The following is a 15,312-nucleotide window of genomic DNA, read 5'->3' as shown; positions in this document are numbered from 1 at the left end:
GCAATAATTTTCAACTTAATTTCATATATTCAAAATAATTGGATCCCAATCTTCCATTATTTATGTACAAAAATATATTACATTAATGGTGCTATAGACTTTAATGACACTTTTGTTGGTGTCTTAGACATTCTTCAATTTGGACCACTATCAATGGACCATGTTCATAATAACTTTCCCAAAGTAATTTATATTAACTCAAATCGATACATGTTGTGTTTGCGCAAAACATAACTGCAACGGTCTCAGAGGCCAGTGCGGAGAAAGCCTCTAGCTGAACCAACGAGTAGGCCCGGGTCTGGGATGTGGTCACACGTTCTGGAATCCTTCCGAGGTCAATCCTTTTTCCATAACTACTTAAAACTATACACTTTTAGATTTGTCTGGTCAAAGACTCAATGAAAAACATATTTATTTTCACCAGCAGAACCACCATGTGATAGCCAGGAGAATAATATTTCTAAATTTGATAAAAAAATACAGGATCGTTGCGGCTCTACATGTAACTCTTCCTTATTCAAATAGAGATTGAAGTGAACTCGTATGAATTAGCACATGTTCAACTAGGCCAAATCTCGCCCCTCGGCTGTTCGTATGTTGATGCAAATTAAGGGTACGGTAGTGAACCGGTCCCAAGTTCACACAAGATGGCCTCATAAAATCGCCAAAGCATCGTCTGCACATGGAAACTAATATCATGGCGCTCAGTTCAAGGAAACCGTATTTGGCAAGGCCCATTCATATCAGTAGAAACGGCCGGTGTCTGAAGAACTAGGTTTTTTTGGAGGGAGGGGGGGGGGGGTTGGTACAAATTGAACCTTGTCTCCACGGGCTAGTGAGGCCATTCGTGGTTTTGCGCTAACTCCATCACATGAGCCTGTGTGATATTCCGTTTTTTCATCGCGTTTTAAAGGATCATTGGCATTATTAAAGCATTTTGCTTCACAGGCTCTGGACTGAATCACTAACTTGTATTGGAAACCTGAAGTCCAGTGGTGATAGGATTTGATCATAGCTAACAGGATCTGCACGGCATTCAGTTATGCTGCGATTACTGACAGTATAACTGCAAGTGATGCGCAACACCAGTTAGGATTTATTAAAACTTATTGTGGCAGCGAGTTCTAATACCCTAACCGACAAAGTATAAAAATGTTTTATTTCATGATGAGTAAGCGTCGCTTTGTTTGTTAATCATTAATTGTAGATGTTTACAGGGGAAGCCTTTAGTTTATGCTTTCAATTTTTTTTATCTATGATACCTTTGGTTTGGGCGTAGGTGATGAGGATATCCACATCGGCCGGAGTACGATGTTTGCACGGTTGTATAGCCAGGCTACTTGGATCAGATGGTTTTGTTTCTGGATCTGGATCTGAATCTACTTGTACGGGAAAGCTAGGCTGGTTAAGTCTACCACGACATGCCTGAATCACGAAAATCTTCGGTTTGTCTGAAAATTAAGGAAATTATTCAAATATCCTATCCACACGACCAATAATCTGTAATTATTAGCTCTTACATTTTCTTTATATAACACCTTCACTATATCTGAAATGCGTATTGTATGATTCCACCAATATATATATCAGATAAGTTCGAAGTTCATCAATGACCAAATTCTATTTCTGCGACTATGAAACCTACCATAAAATGTTGTAACTATTTCCTGAAGACGATTATATGAACCCTCAGTAACTTCCTGCTCTCAATACTAGATAGGGGCCAATCACAATATATTAATTTGTTGCAAAACAAATACTAACCTGCAAGTTCTTGCGATCTGTCGGCGGAAAATTCTCTTGCAACCGCCTCTGGGTGTATGATCTTAAAGTGTTTATCAAATAGGCGTACAATTGCTTCTACATCCTTGTGTAACTGCTTGGACTCCGGTTCTTTATTTGGCTGATTTTTGGCTGAAACAAAAACAACATTTGTTTGCTTTTTTGTAACATTTCAAATCTATGATATAACATGCCCTTTGTGCCACAGGCCACTTGCTTTCTCACCTACTACTTTTAAAACTTATGATCGTTTCATTCTCGGTCAGCGATGATCTACACTCCAGTGAACCAATGAGGTTCGACTAATCAAGATAATTGGGCAAATGCAACTCACCTGGAATATAAACATAGGTTGCCCAACAATAACGCCAAGTCCAATAAACAGTGTTATACAGCAAAACCGGTAAATTTGTTGTTTTCAAAACCCAAGTCACCTTTGTTCGCATACTTTTACCCAGAATGTTTGGAGATTGTTACTATGATGGATTAAACAAATCGTTTCATGTTGTTGTAATTTAATTTTTATGACTAAATTGGCATTTACAACCGCTTAAAGGACCATTGGGGTTATTATTGCAGTATGTTTGTTCTTCGGTTTGTTCATCAGTATTTTTCTGAACGTGTTTGATGTTTTTCCAATTTTGTTTCAGCTCGTAGATAATTGAAAAACGTGTTAATTATTATTTTCAGTACGCGCTAATCCTGGCGCGAAACACCTTTCCCGCCACGTGAGTTCACGCCGAGTTCATGCCAATCCCCCCCCCCCCCCCGTTATTAAGACGCAAGTGTCATTTCCCTTTACCGTCGCAGTGGCGGGGTCATCAAGCGCCATCAGCGTGACATCGGAAAAAATCTATACCAACACCATGACGTCAAGGGGTAGATCCTAGCTCCAGGAAACGCCTTACTAGTGCATCGTTCCACGTAGAAAGAGTCGATGCGTGGAGAGCTGGTTCGGGTCAAATCGGAGTCACCGTCGGAAAGCGCGATGATAATTCAATCAGAATTGAAGTTTTCCTTTTTTTTGCGCAATTTGTTGATGGGAACTACTCATGAAGGGCAGCCAACATCTGGGTAATATTGCCCTTAGTACTGCCATACGTCCTTCGAAGAGTGAGTAGATTGGATCTGTTCTGCGCTTCATTAACGTAACCACAGTGAGCTGTTACAACGACACAGAAACTTCTGAGCCGATATCACTTTGCATAATACTCTATTCTTTCATTTACCTGTCCTGCTACCGAACATGGCAAAATAATGACGAAGTCCGACATAGGACTCATTTGATGGGGGAGAGCTCGAGTCACAAAAGGGTCTAAATTACATCAAAAAAAACATAATACAAGTTGGACCGTGTGGTGTAGTAGGCTCAGGCCTAGAGTGTATAAGTTGTGGTTTGAGGTTCGATTGGTCAAGATGGTTACTTTGAATTAACTTTTTGCTTTGCGTTTTGGATTTGTGTGGTGATTTCGATAGACAATGATGACGATGGGGCTGATAATGAGCAGGCAGGATATGAAAGGAGGTATCTTCATGGTTACAGCTTAAATCAGCGATTGGACTACGTTGACACGTTCAGGCTGAACAATGCAATTGACATTGACCATGCCCGGTCAATGCATTCATTTGCGAACCATTATCGTATCCACCCATGGACTTTCTCTAGATGGGTAGATGAATACGAGGAAATTGTAGAAAGGGTGATCAATGCACACGAAATGAGAGAATACGACGCAGAATTCGGCAGCATGGCCGAGATGAACAGGGTACCTCATTTTTTTGTCAGGAATGGACGGAAAACTTTTGCCCTCAAGTGGAGTAAAATATCATTAAGCGCTGTTTCAGTCAGTGGCATTTTCGAGATTTTTCTTTGAAATATTTCGACCCAGGTGCCTGTAGTTAATCATTAAGACGGCACCAGAGAAAATCGTGTCACTTTGCTTTAGACAGCCGAAGCGATCACGTCATACCAGGAGGCGAGGCGTAGGTATGCACACACATAAACTGTTTGTTTTGTGTCTGAATACGACTGCACCAAAAACGCTGAAATGAGATACCCAAAAATCGTCTCTGCCGTATTACTCTGTATGCGCCTCGCTTAAGAGAACCACTCATTCTGATGCGATTTAATAGTCAATCAACAAAAAACTAAGTTTCATTTTCTTTTTGTCTTTTTTTCCAGTATTTTGGCGAGAGATGGAAAAACAACTTCCCCTCATTGTAGATCAATACCCGGCCCAACGGCATCACCTGTCCCGTCATGAAATCCCACGAGCGAATTGACAGGGCTCCATCCTCCCTTCTCAAGCCTTTGGACTTAACAGTTGACCCCAGTTTTAAGAGCCACCTCAAGTCCTTATGGAAAGCATGGGAAATCGGGCATGCTAATGAGAAAGGACACTGTGATCCGATTTCCCGCCAGGAATAAGTCGGTATGATCAGTCTCGGTTGGGAAAGATTGGCCGAACGAGAGATCGACAGTGGATGGTGGCTGAGCAGGCTTCTTCTTGACTGAAATGAGGGCGCAGTGATCCCGCCTCCATTAAAAGACGAAGTGATAGAGGATGATGATGACAAGGATTGATGTTTGAATCGGATGTAAATGATGATGATGATGATGATGATGATGAATGATTCAACAATAAACCTTTTTTTAGTAACATTCGTTAGTTTAATTCATTTATTTGTTCAAATCCTGCCTATTAGGCCCTACCCCAATTACAGGCCAACTTAACAGTTTATCATTTGGCCAGACAATTCGATTGGATAACCCTGTATTGTTGTCCGTGTTCAAACTGTGAAAGCCCAAATCTTGGTGTCCTATCTTGTGATGTAACACTGGAGAGCATGCAGGAGCTGCTGTCATGCTTTTGCCCTGTTACATTTCGAATACCTCATAGAGTTTAGGACGCTTTGATGGTCATATCAGTGCTTGGACACCGAATACATAATCTATTCAACCAGAACATTACTATTTTGACCATACTCCCACCCCATTTTCCTCAACATTGGACTTCGAAATGATATGTATGCGTTCAGTAGTGGGACTGGTAAATGGAAGAACGCACTGGTCCATGGAGGCTGCCATTTACATGGTGTGACGTCACAAGATTGTATATTGCGTCCTAATGACCACTGTTGAGGCAAAGTGCGTCATCTTTGCAGGTGCCCGACCGTCGCTGACTTCAAAGGTGTATTCGACTCCCTGTTCTCCACCGTTCTGGAACGGACTGAAAACAGGCGAACACGTTCCCGAGTCTCGAATGCGTAAGTATTCTTGTGATAGCTACCCTACCGGAACAACGGGAAAACCCCGACCAGCAAGTTATTTTCGTCAACAAACAAGGCGCGATAAAAAAACGTATCGTCGACTATGTTAAAATCCATATGAAGTGCATATACAATATAACGACAACTACAAAGTCCCACTATATTCACAGATTCTATTCAAATCCCATCAAAACGTCACATCATGCTATAAAAAGCCAAGATTGTCGAGGCAGTCATTACAGATTTGTCGCAGGGATTTGATCGGACACAGGCAAACCTCAAAACAATCACCAACACACGGCTTGATCCTCAAAACCAACGACATGCTAAATAGGCCCTCAAGTTGCAGGTCTCCTCCAAAACGTATTCGAGTGCATACAGGCCAGTTTCTGATGATGTATATATTGTAAGGTACCAGAAAAACTATCCCATCGGATCCCATTGAATTTCTTACATGTAATTCAATTACTCCGACAGCATGTCAACCATTCGTCTCATCTTGAAATAGGGGGGAGTTGTTATGCTTCTCCGAACCTTGACATCCCAAAATGACTCTTATCTTGAACACGGTTTTAAACTTTCAGTTAATTTTTCAGGGAGAAGTTGTTTCAGTTAGAATTATCTAATCAGCATATTTGTAAATAACCAGTTGTTCTTTTAAAGGGGCAAATAAAGGCCAAATTATAATCAATATGAAATACACATTTTTCTCTCTGGTGATTATTACGATCCTTCCACCGAATCCAGCATCCCCCCCCCCCCCACACCCCCCGTAAAAATTAAGCAGCGGTACCGGTACAGGAGCACGGGTGATTGCTAGTCTATCTATTATTACTAGACCCGTACATGAATTTGGTTTCTAAGGTAGACTGGCAATGCGGAAAACTTCAGTTATGGTACCTGTTACGAACTCTAAGGCGAGTTCCGTGGGTTGTCGCGTTGTGCACTAGATCGATGCAGTGTATAAAGGAATTGAACGAGGTTTTCAAAGGGAATATAATATACAAGTTTAGTTCACAAAATAACATATATTCGGGTATTGTAAATGACTTTAACTGAGTAGCGGCGCGTGTCGACATAAGTTCTCGCGATGGGAGCAGACTTTACGGTTTCAATTGTTTCACTAAGTTCGAATTGCATTACATCAGCACGCACACAGACTTGACGCCTCGTGATTCCTCGAATCATTCATACAAGTTGTATCTTACGTTAGTTTCTCTCCGTGCTCGTCTCGTGACCCAGCGATTCGTCCCTGTTAGCACAGCTTCCGTTCGGCCTCCTCATGGAGCTTTTGTTCGGCTTTCACACATTTTCAATGTACAATCACTTAAACCTACATAATCCAGTAATAATTCCTAAACAACCTCAATTTAGTGATTACTATCAACCAAGTTGTGAAATGAAGAAATACGAATATCTCTGGATTATCCTTGGATTGAGCGTTTTAGGTTTGGGGATTTATTACTTTATGGGTAGAAAGAGAAGAGTGATCGAATTAGATTAGAACAAGGTTTGGAGCTTTGCTCCCTAGACGAAGTCCTGCTCTTATGATGTAGTCAGATTCATTCATAGTTTACATTTCATATTAAACACGAATGAAGCAAAAGGGATGTTGAAGTCTGATGAATTTTGACCCCTTTTTCAACTTAAGTTCTTCCAAGTAGTACTGTATTTTGTCCTCAGGGATTACAATATTTTCTTCTAAAGCATCTTTCATGGCTGATTCATTCTTGTTAAAAGACAGTACTAAAATTCTAATGTCTTCTCTGTAGTCCTTAACAACTGAGTTGTTCTTCTGAACTAGTAACTAAACAGTCAGAGTGTAGTGTCTACCGGAAAAGGTAGAGTAATTTCCAGTCATTCACAAAACTTACTTTGTGCTTTGGAAATATCATTGATTTTGTATTTTACATCAATTTCTAAGTATTCAAGCTTACCATTATTCCTTTTTGTTTTAGGTTTGAAATCTTCGTTAAAATCTTCTTAAAGTGTAGATAGATTTTTGGTCTTTTCAACTAGTTTATTTTCACTTTTTTTGCTCTCCATTTATAATCCTTTTTTTTTCTTAAATAGACGAATTTACCAGTTTAACAGTTTCTAACAGTTTAAGAAAGAACATTTATCTTAAATGGAACGAATAAAGTATTAACCTAAAAAGGAATATTGTCGAGTTTAAAAGAAAAATTACAACCACAACATAAAATCTGAAAAACACAAAAACAACACAAAGCAACTATTAGAGGGGTTAAATAGAACGTTCACACCTCCGAACACTCCTACTTCACTACCTGATGTGTTACCTGCTTCTCCAGAGGAAGCACCTGTTTCACCAAAGGAACTACCTGCTCCACTACCGTCTACATGTGAAGTGCCACTTCGTGAGTTGTATTCTTCGATACCCACTAACAGTTCTAGTAATACTTCACAACTCACAGAGAGGAAGATTTTTTGTCAAGGGCTGGGATAATTAAAGGAATAGAAATTATAAATAAATTTGGAAGAAAGGAAAAAAACATTTACCTTCAGATTTTGTAACTGTACAATTTAAACAACCACAGGAAATAACAGATTTGTCGAATTACAAACATAAATTTGTTGAGATTTTGTCACTTCTAAAAACCTCCCATTTTAAGATAAGTATTAATGTGGAAGCTAACTTCACTAAAGCTTCTTTTTTAAAGATTAACACTGAAATACTTCATGGCATCCAATCTCCATTTGAGGTTGTTTTTTAAAAATAAAAAAAAAGGTTCTGTACAAAAATGTTTGGATTACATCAAACTACAAATCGAAGAGAGGTATTTTAAAGGACGCGGGCTGACACTTAAAAAGATAAACAGAGCGGGTTTATTGGGTCAGGTCAAGTCTTGGGGTTGAGAAAGTGTAAAGTGTTGGTGTAACACCGTCACCAAGGTAACACCATCACTACACCAACACTTGACCACCCTGCTCGGTGTTGGGTTACACCGGTGTAACACCGGTGTTTGAGGAGGGAATCCCCGAGATTTCAACACTAGTGTTGGGAAAGTGTTACACTTTTCTGACACTAGTGTTACACCTACCCTGGCCCACCTGAAGAAACAAGGCAAATGCATTGGAGAAATGTACAGGTGTAACACCTACCCCTAGAGGTAGCTGTTTGGGAGTGGTCAAGTTTTTAGGTTGTCAATGTGTTCAGTCAGCCATGTTTTTTGTCCCAGTTTTTGTGAAATAACGAGTCCAGGTCAACTAGCTTATCATCAGCACGACAGAGGCATACATGCGCCAAACAAAGCCACACAAACTATTGTTTTTTTTAAAATTATTCTAGATACTTCACTAATTTGTAAGTACAGAAGAAACAACAAAATTCGAAAATATCAAAGTGACAGATCGTGTTGACGTTTCCGGCCGCCATTTATTGGAAAATTTGTGAAATTTTGAGTTCATCAAAAACACTCAAATGTCCGACAAAGGCGATGACATTCAAAACAGTCACACTCATTACAATCCTTGAGTAATGTTTTATCCAAATAAAGATATGAGAAACAAGGAATTTTGGTATAAATAGTACTTTTGACACAGTTTTTCCGTCACACACAGGCGGCTTCACATATCGATTTTTTTCTTGCCGTTCCACAGTCAACTCCGCTGATGTGATAATCACCGATTCCTCTTCGGCCGCGCCGAGACGAAATCGGCAGTCTTCACAAAAATCCTGGTCTCACATCTCACATAGGGCTCAAAAATAATCGCCAATAAGGGTAAAATTGTCTTTTTTTGGTTGAAGCGAGAAAACAAGATGGCGTGAACTCAAACACCTAGTCAACTCACCAGTGTTAGACCTACCGGGACCTTACACCTGGTGTCACCCTGGTGTTGCTCAAAGTGTTACACCGATGTCCAACCCAAGCTCGGTGTTGGGGGTTGGGGTAGGCCTCCTACACGAACACTACACCAACACCAACACCTAACACTTTCTCAACCCCAAGACTTGACCTGACCCAATGTAATTGCTGCCGAGGGTGTTCTAGTAAATGCTGACGATAAAAATCCAAAAAGGCTCTGCGGTGGGATGTTACATTCATTTACACTATCCAGAACTTTTAGAAAGCGCATATTTTTTATACCGCGGGGAGGATGTGGTTGATTGGCTTTGTGTATGGTTAATGCAGAAGGAAGATGAATTTGGGAAACTTTTAAATACTGAATTAGAAATGGTGTTGACTAACGAAGAGCAAGAAAAGTTTGAGCTGGATAAGAAAAATGGAAACTGCTATTATTGTAGTTGCTCACCTCGTGACGTGAAGCGTGAAGAGACTGAGAACACTGAAAAAATGGTTTGGGATCATGATCGTAACAGTGGTGAGTTCAGAGGTGCAGCCCATAACTTCTGTAACCTCATGGCAAAACACGTCAACTTTGTCCCGATTTTCGTCCACAAGCTTAGTCATTATGACTCTTATCTTTTCATTAAAACACTGGTTAAAAAAACGCTGATTAAGAAGACAAAGGGTAACAGACTAAAATTACTTCCCAAGTCAGCAGAGGGCTATAAATCTTTCAGTTTGGCTGTTTTAGGTTTTTAAATTCCTTCAGATTTCTGCAATCCGGTGTGGCGGGGATAGTAGTCCTAGGGCTGATAGTCCGTGTCACAATAGCCCGCATTGCTAAATGTTTTTGTTAGGGTTAGCGGTACAATAGATCATGCTGCTTAATTGGTCAAATACAATGCTACCGGACTATGACTCCAGGGGGACTATATCCGCTGTCAAACCGGTTTGGACAATATCACAAAATCAATGGTAGATGATGACTTCAAAATCACCAGGAAGTTTTATCCAGACAACAAAGATTTCAAATTACTGAGAAGGAAATGTTCTGTACCATATTCTTTTTACACTTCACAAGAAAATTACAACGAAGAAACACTCAGAGAAGATATGTTTTTTAACGATTTGAAAAATGAAATGGAACCTCTGGAGGTGTATCAAAAAGCAAAAGGGATTTGGGATCATTTCAAAGCGAAAGACAGCGGGAGTTGGGACCATGGAAATTTTATCGATTTGTACCTAAAATCTGATGTGTTACTTTTAGCAGACCTTTTTGAAAAATTTAGAGATGTCAATTTAAACTATTTTGAAATCGATCCTTGTCATTGTTATTTCGCTCCTGGTCATACTTAACAAGCGGGCCTTAAATATACAGGCATCAATCTCGATCTATTAACTGAAGTTGATTCTTTTCTGTTATTTGAAAAAGCAATAAAGGGTTGGAATTTATGGGATGATGGGAACTAGATATATCAAAGCTGATGACCAACATAAACTTCTGGATGTCAAAACAAATATTCTTTACGGTTGGGCTATGTTGCAAATGATACCCGAGCCTGATTTCAGAGTTTACAAAGAAATACTCGAAATAACAGAAGAGAAGATAATGAGTATTTCTGAAAATTCTCTGATAGGTTTTTATTTTGAAGTCAACTTTGAATACCAAGAAAAACTAAAGTTTAAGTCGGTGAATTTTCTGTATTGTCCAGAATCATTATTTATTTCCTACGAGGAATTGAGTGATTACCAGAAGTAATTGTTGGGGGATGAGAAGAAACCTAAAGTTGAGAAACTTATCTTGAATCAGAAAAATAAGAAAAAACTACATAGTGCATTACAGGATTCTGCAATTTTACCTAAAGCAAGGAATGGTGTTGAAAAAAATTCACAACGACATAGGTTTTAAGCGGAGAAAGTGGTTGGCAAAATATATCGATTTCAACACCAAACAGAGAATGGTGGCCAAAACAGACTTTGAGAAAGATTCATTCGAATTGATGAACAGTGCATTCTACGGTAAGACCTGTGAAAACATAAGGAATAGGAAGGATGTTGAGTTGGTGACAGACCCCCGACGTTGCAATGAGGAAACACGCCAATCTGAAGTTCGATTCGGAAGTTATATTCGACAAGGATTTGTTGCAATTTGATGAGAAAAATAAGTATGGTGTTCAACAAACCAATTTACATTGGGGCTACAGTTCTAGAGCTATCTAAATTACTAATGTACAAACTCTACTACGAAACTTCACAATCACATTTTGGTGAGAAAAACATAGAGTTGCTCTATCTTGACTATCCCTTGGTTTGGGCACATGAGTTTTTCCTTTGATTTGACTGACCTAGGTAAAAACTCAGCATCATTTGTGTTTTCTCGGCCAAGTCGATAAAAAGTCAACGCGGTCGGTGAAAGAGAGCAAGTAAGTTTGAGGTGACCTTTTTAGATAACATACACCAATTATGAGTACACCAATCATACAATTTGAGTGGTACGATGTCGTTTTTTCTCTATTGATACTAGTTTGACATACCTTCTCGATGATCCATATGCTTGTGAATATCTTTTTCCACACCTTCCCTCAAATGCAAAAATGCATGCATGGCATCGCTTTTAATTCCATGCTCGTCGTTTTCACAGTTCTTGCGGACAGTATCGAATAGGGTTTCAAAAGCTTTGATGGTATCTGAAATAAGAGATGTGCGATACCGCCATTTTAACAAACACCATGGAATTGTCTGATGTTATCTATAATACATCTAGTCATTTGCGTTCAATATAACACTGCTGCTTCCCAACTCAAAGCGTCAACATACACCATTAACGAATTCACTGGCATGTCTTCACTTTTAAAAACGATTAATAGTATAAGTAATAAGCGTTGAGCCCTCCCCCATCCAGCTGATTAATTGCAAAAATGAAAATTTACCCCGATCTATTCTCCGATCCGACATTCAATGCTCCAACAGCTACTTTAGGCAATGCTTGTGACGTATAATACACAGTTAAGGCGAAAGGCACTAAATTACCCCAATCCTGAAATTCCTAAAACCATTTCCTTCACCAAAAACCTTAGTCTCCAAATCCTACACATCCAAATCTCAAATATTCCCGACTTTTCCCACTCTCTGTTTTCCGAAAAAAAACAACGAATATCACTTCAACACACCTCAACACACAGGTCAGATAATTTACTAAAAATCCTACACATATCACGCAATCGCATATTCGGATGTTCAAAACCTCCTAAGGTTCCTCTTCATATCACCATCAAAAACTCAATACAACCATCGTCCACCAATACACTGAATTGAACATCCCACAACTATCAAGATACAACCATCCGACAACGACTACTCCGTCTATTCAATTAAACCCGTGTTAAAAGCTGATCTGCGCGAATAAAATGAAAACATATTTTTCTGCATCGATCAGCGCGTTAAAATCTGAAATCCTTTTGCGGCGATTTCTATACGTACCGGAACTGGGAATAATTGATCGGTTCATTAACGGCATAGCAACAAATATATCACTGTAGTTAAGATATAATGTGAAAGGTCAATATTATCTGTGTCGGAAGTGAAGTCTTGAGTACCGAGCATATGCAGTAGTAACATCCATATTGTAGTAACTCAGTTGATCCTTTAATTCCTGTGTACGTTTTGGTTTTCCAAGTTAAACCAAGTTGCAATCTCTTAAAGGGATGGAATAGGATTTACTAGACCCAACACATCCTGTCGTAGAACACAAAATAACTTTGTTGTCTTTCACCCGACACTGTGAGGTGTCGTTGGAAAGGGCGAGATGAGGACAATTTATTTTTATGCTTGACCACCCAAAGGGGGTGTTAAAGGAGATGCCATTCACAAAATAAATAATTTAAAATTTGAAGGCTCATAACTCTCTTATCTTTCCTACAATCTTGGCAAGTGAGGCATCATTGGAGCGACAGGGCCCGCTGGAAAGGCCACGACGAGTTTGAGGGTTTGCTCCGGAATGGATATGTTCCATCACTCGAAATGGGAGTTGTTTTGAGGCAATTTTTATAGTAGAAGGATCAACGTGGGTTTCACCGTTGGATTTTCCGTTGGATTTTCCACAAGTAGTTTCCTTTTTAATTGGAGCAAACCTTCGTCTGCATAAAAATATTCCAGCAATAAATGTCGCTTGGATCACCAGCCACAGATAATTAATGTTTCTCAAACTTCCTTGGGAAGACTCAGACGTTGATTGGGACTTCTCATACGTTTCTGGTCGTGGTACATTTGTTACACTTTGAGGAATTTGAGATGACGGTAATTATTTTACCATTTTTCCATCAATACGATCTATCTTTTTTTCTTCAATTTATTGGGGCGTTTTCCCAACTCCCTCAACCAAACGATCTGTTTAGCTGATCGCTGTTTTTTAGGCAGCTAGTGTTCATTTGACTCAGAGGTTGTTACGTATTTCTCTTGGGGTGTTGTCTCCTGCAGGTTGTCCACTCCATTCTGCATTTATTTCCTGTATAACTAATGGTCGACTATCTGTAGGAACTGATGCTCTGTTACGGTTATTTAGTGTAAGTAAACTTGTGGTAGCCACGGCCATAAGCCCGCCCATTTTCAAATTAAGAATGCTAGTCCACCACTCCAAAACATTCATCACGATGTAATTGTTCCTATGGTCCCTGTAGAGATTATCTCTGTCACAATTCGGTAAAACCCAACACATAAAGATGAATAAGACTTGATGGCCGTTTTGCTAAAAGTGTCATAAACTCTGGAGGCTTGTGAAATTTTAAGATGTCTTTTTCTGACATATAGTCAAGGTCATTAAACGTTAATTGCTTCCCAGTGAATTTATTTGTCTTGCCATTGGCAACTATAACCTCAATATCTCCCTTTGCGTGTGTACACTGTTCAGACATGACTTTTCAAGGAGATATAGGATTTTGACTAGTTGTCTGCGGTTTAGTCGGATTTAGTTGCTTTTCAGTTAACTTTAGTTGATTGTTAGTCTGACTGCTAGTCGTTATTGAGGCCACTATGACGTCTATCAAATCTTCACAAGACTCTCTGCTCATTTAAGAACTAAAAATGGTCTTGGAAATTGTAAACGTAAAATCAACTTAGATGACTTATTTTTTCTTTAAAAAATCTAAAATTGAATCCCTTTCATTTTTTGGAATAATGTTGTTTTAAAGCCATTTTCATTGACTCTTCATCTTTGTTAAACCTTGAAGGACTACTCTGGCCGGGCGGCGAGAGATCAAAAATCAACGTTCTGGACTACTCTCGCCGCCCGGCGAGATATTGTGCTGTCAGACTATACTTCGTTCCGCTTATTCCATGGTTTGAGTTTGCTATTTATAACCACCCGGAGGGGATTCCCCAGATCATATGCTACAAGTTTGCTATTCATTGCGACTTCGTAGCGCGATTCTGAGTGTCGATAATTATCAATTTTTTTGGGGACTACTTCGTCAAGACTTCAAAATGACAAGAAATCTGTCTGTAGAAGACGTTCTGGAGGAACTTATGGCGGACATTGATTCTGGAGATGAGGATTTTGCGGAAATACCAGACCTTGAGTTCATTATACCCCCTCCCCCCCCCCCCAGATGACTGCATTTTCAAAAACTAGACGTAAAATGCTCAAAAAAGTTCGATTACACCAAGGCTGTGGCATTGATGCTTGTTCTTCAAAAATCACTTTGAATTGATGATGTCACATAATTTTTGTCAAGTCAAAACTCTGTTAGTCCGTGAGGTTGGTAAAATCAGAGTCTTTCTATACAAGGGTCTGGTCACCGGCAACTTTCCTTTGATCACACGGCTCTCTCGGGCAATTAACTGGAGCCAGATGAAGCCCTTTAATTTTTTCTTAAATTTTGCGCAAACGTCGTAAGTCAGTTCTATCAACTTCCGATGGTGGCACGCTTTTTCACCGAAGCTCACCGAGTTTCTCCGAACCGTTCCGAATGAGGAAGACACTAACAACAAAAATGGCGGACGAGGGAGTTGTCTTTCAAGATTTTCCGGTTAATTTAGACGATATGCACGATAGTCTTGGTCAAAATGACTTTGATTATGTTTTTTCTGATACGGAATGTGTTGAAGAACATGATGAAGAGAACATTCAGCCGAAGAAGTCATCATGGAAGTGTCCAGTGTGTGAAAAAAAAAAATCAATACAATTTGATTTACATAAAAACATTTTATTACCGGGTAATACCAGAAACATAAAGTGAAGTAAAACCTGGCTGGCAACGGTTTCGACATCACCAAAATCTGGAAAGATCCATCATTTTGAATGACCAGACTTTTCTGCACAACTGGCACACTATTAGCGATCACAAAGTGCTGACAGAAAATGACAGAATCATCCCCGTTCAACCTGACCCAATCACGTGGAAGGGGGACACTATCAGCAACAGAAATAGCCTCGAAAAAAGTCGGCACTGTCAAT

General features: G+C 39.5%; 1 protein-coding gene across 6 annotated transcripts in view; it reads right to left on the bottom strand.

The window, feature by feature from the left end:
• LOC135497818 (uncharacterized) overlaps positions 1-15,312 on the bottom strand; it is a 205,727-nt gene that overhangs the window by 21,959 nt on the left and 168,456 nt on the right. For all 6 annotated transcript variants that reach the window (XM_064787758.1, XM_064787754.1, XM_064787757.1 and 3 more), the window contains 3 exons: positions 11,396-11,548; positions 1,765-1,914; positions 1,263-1,451 (listed from right to left, as the gene is read on the bottom strand). In XM_064787758.1, coding sequence (XP_064643828.1) covers positions 1,263-1,451; positions 1,765-1,914; positions 11,396-11,548 — 492 coding nt within the window. The remainder of the gene's footprint in view (positions 1-1,262; positions 1,452-1,764; positions 1,915-11,395; positions 11,549-15,312) is intronic.

This window comes from Lineus longissimus, chromosome 13, assembly GCF_910592395.1.
Source record: "Lineus longissimus chromosome 13, tnLinLong1.2, whole genome shotgun sequence".
Lineage (NCBI taxonomy): Eukaryota > Metazoa > Nemertea > Pilidiophora > Heteronemertea > Lineidae > Lineus > Lineus longissimus.
This window is presented reverse-complemented; position numbering and strand designations above follow the sequence as displayed.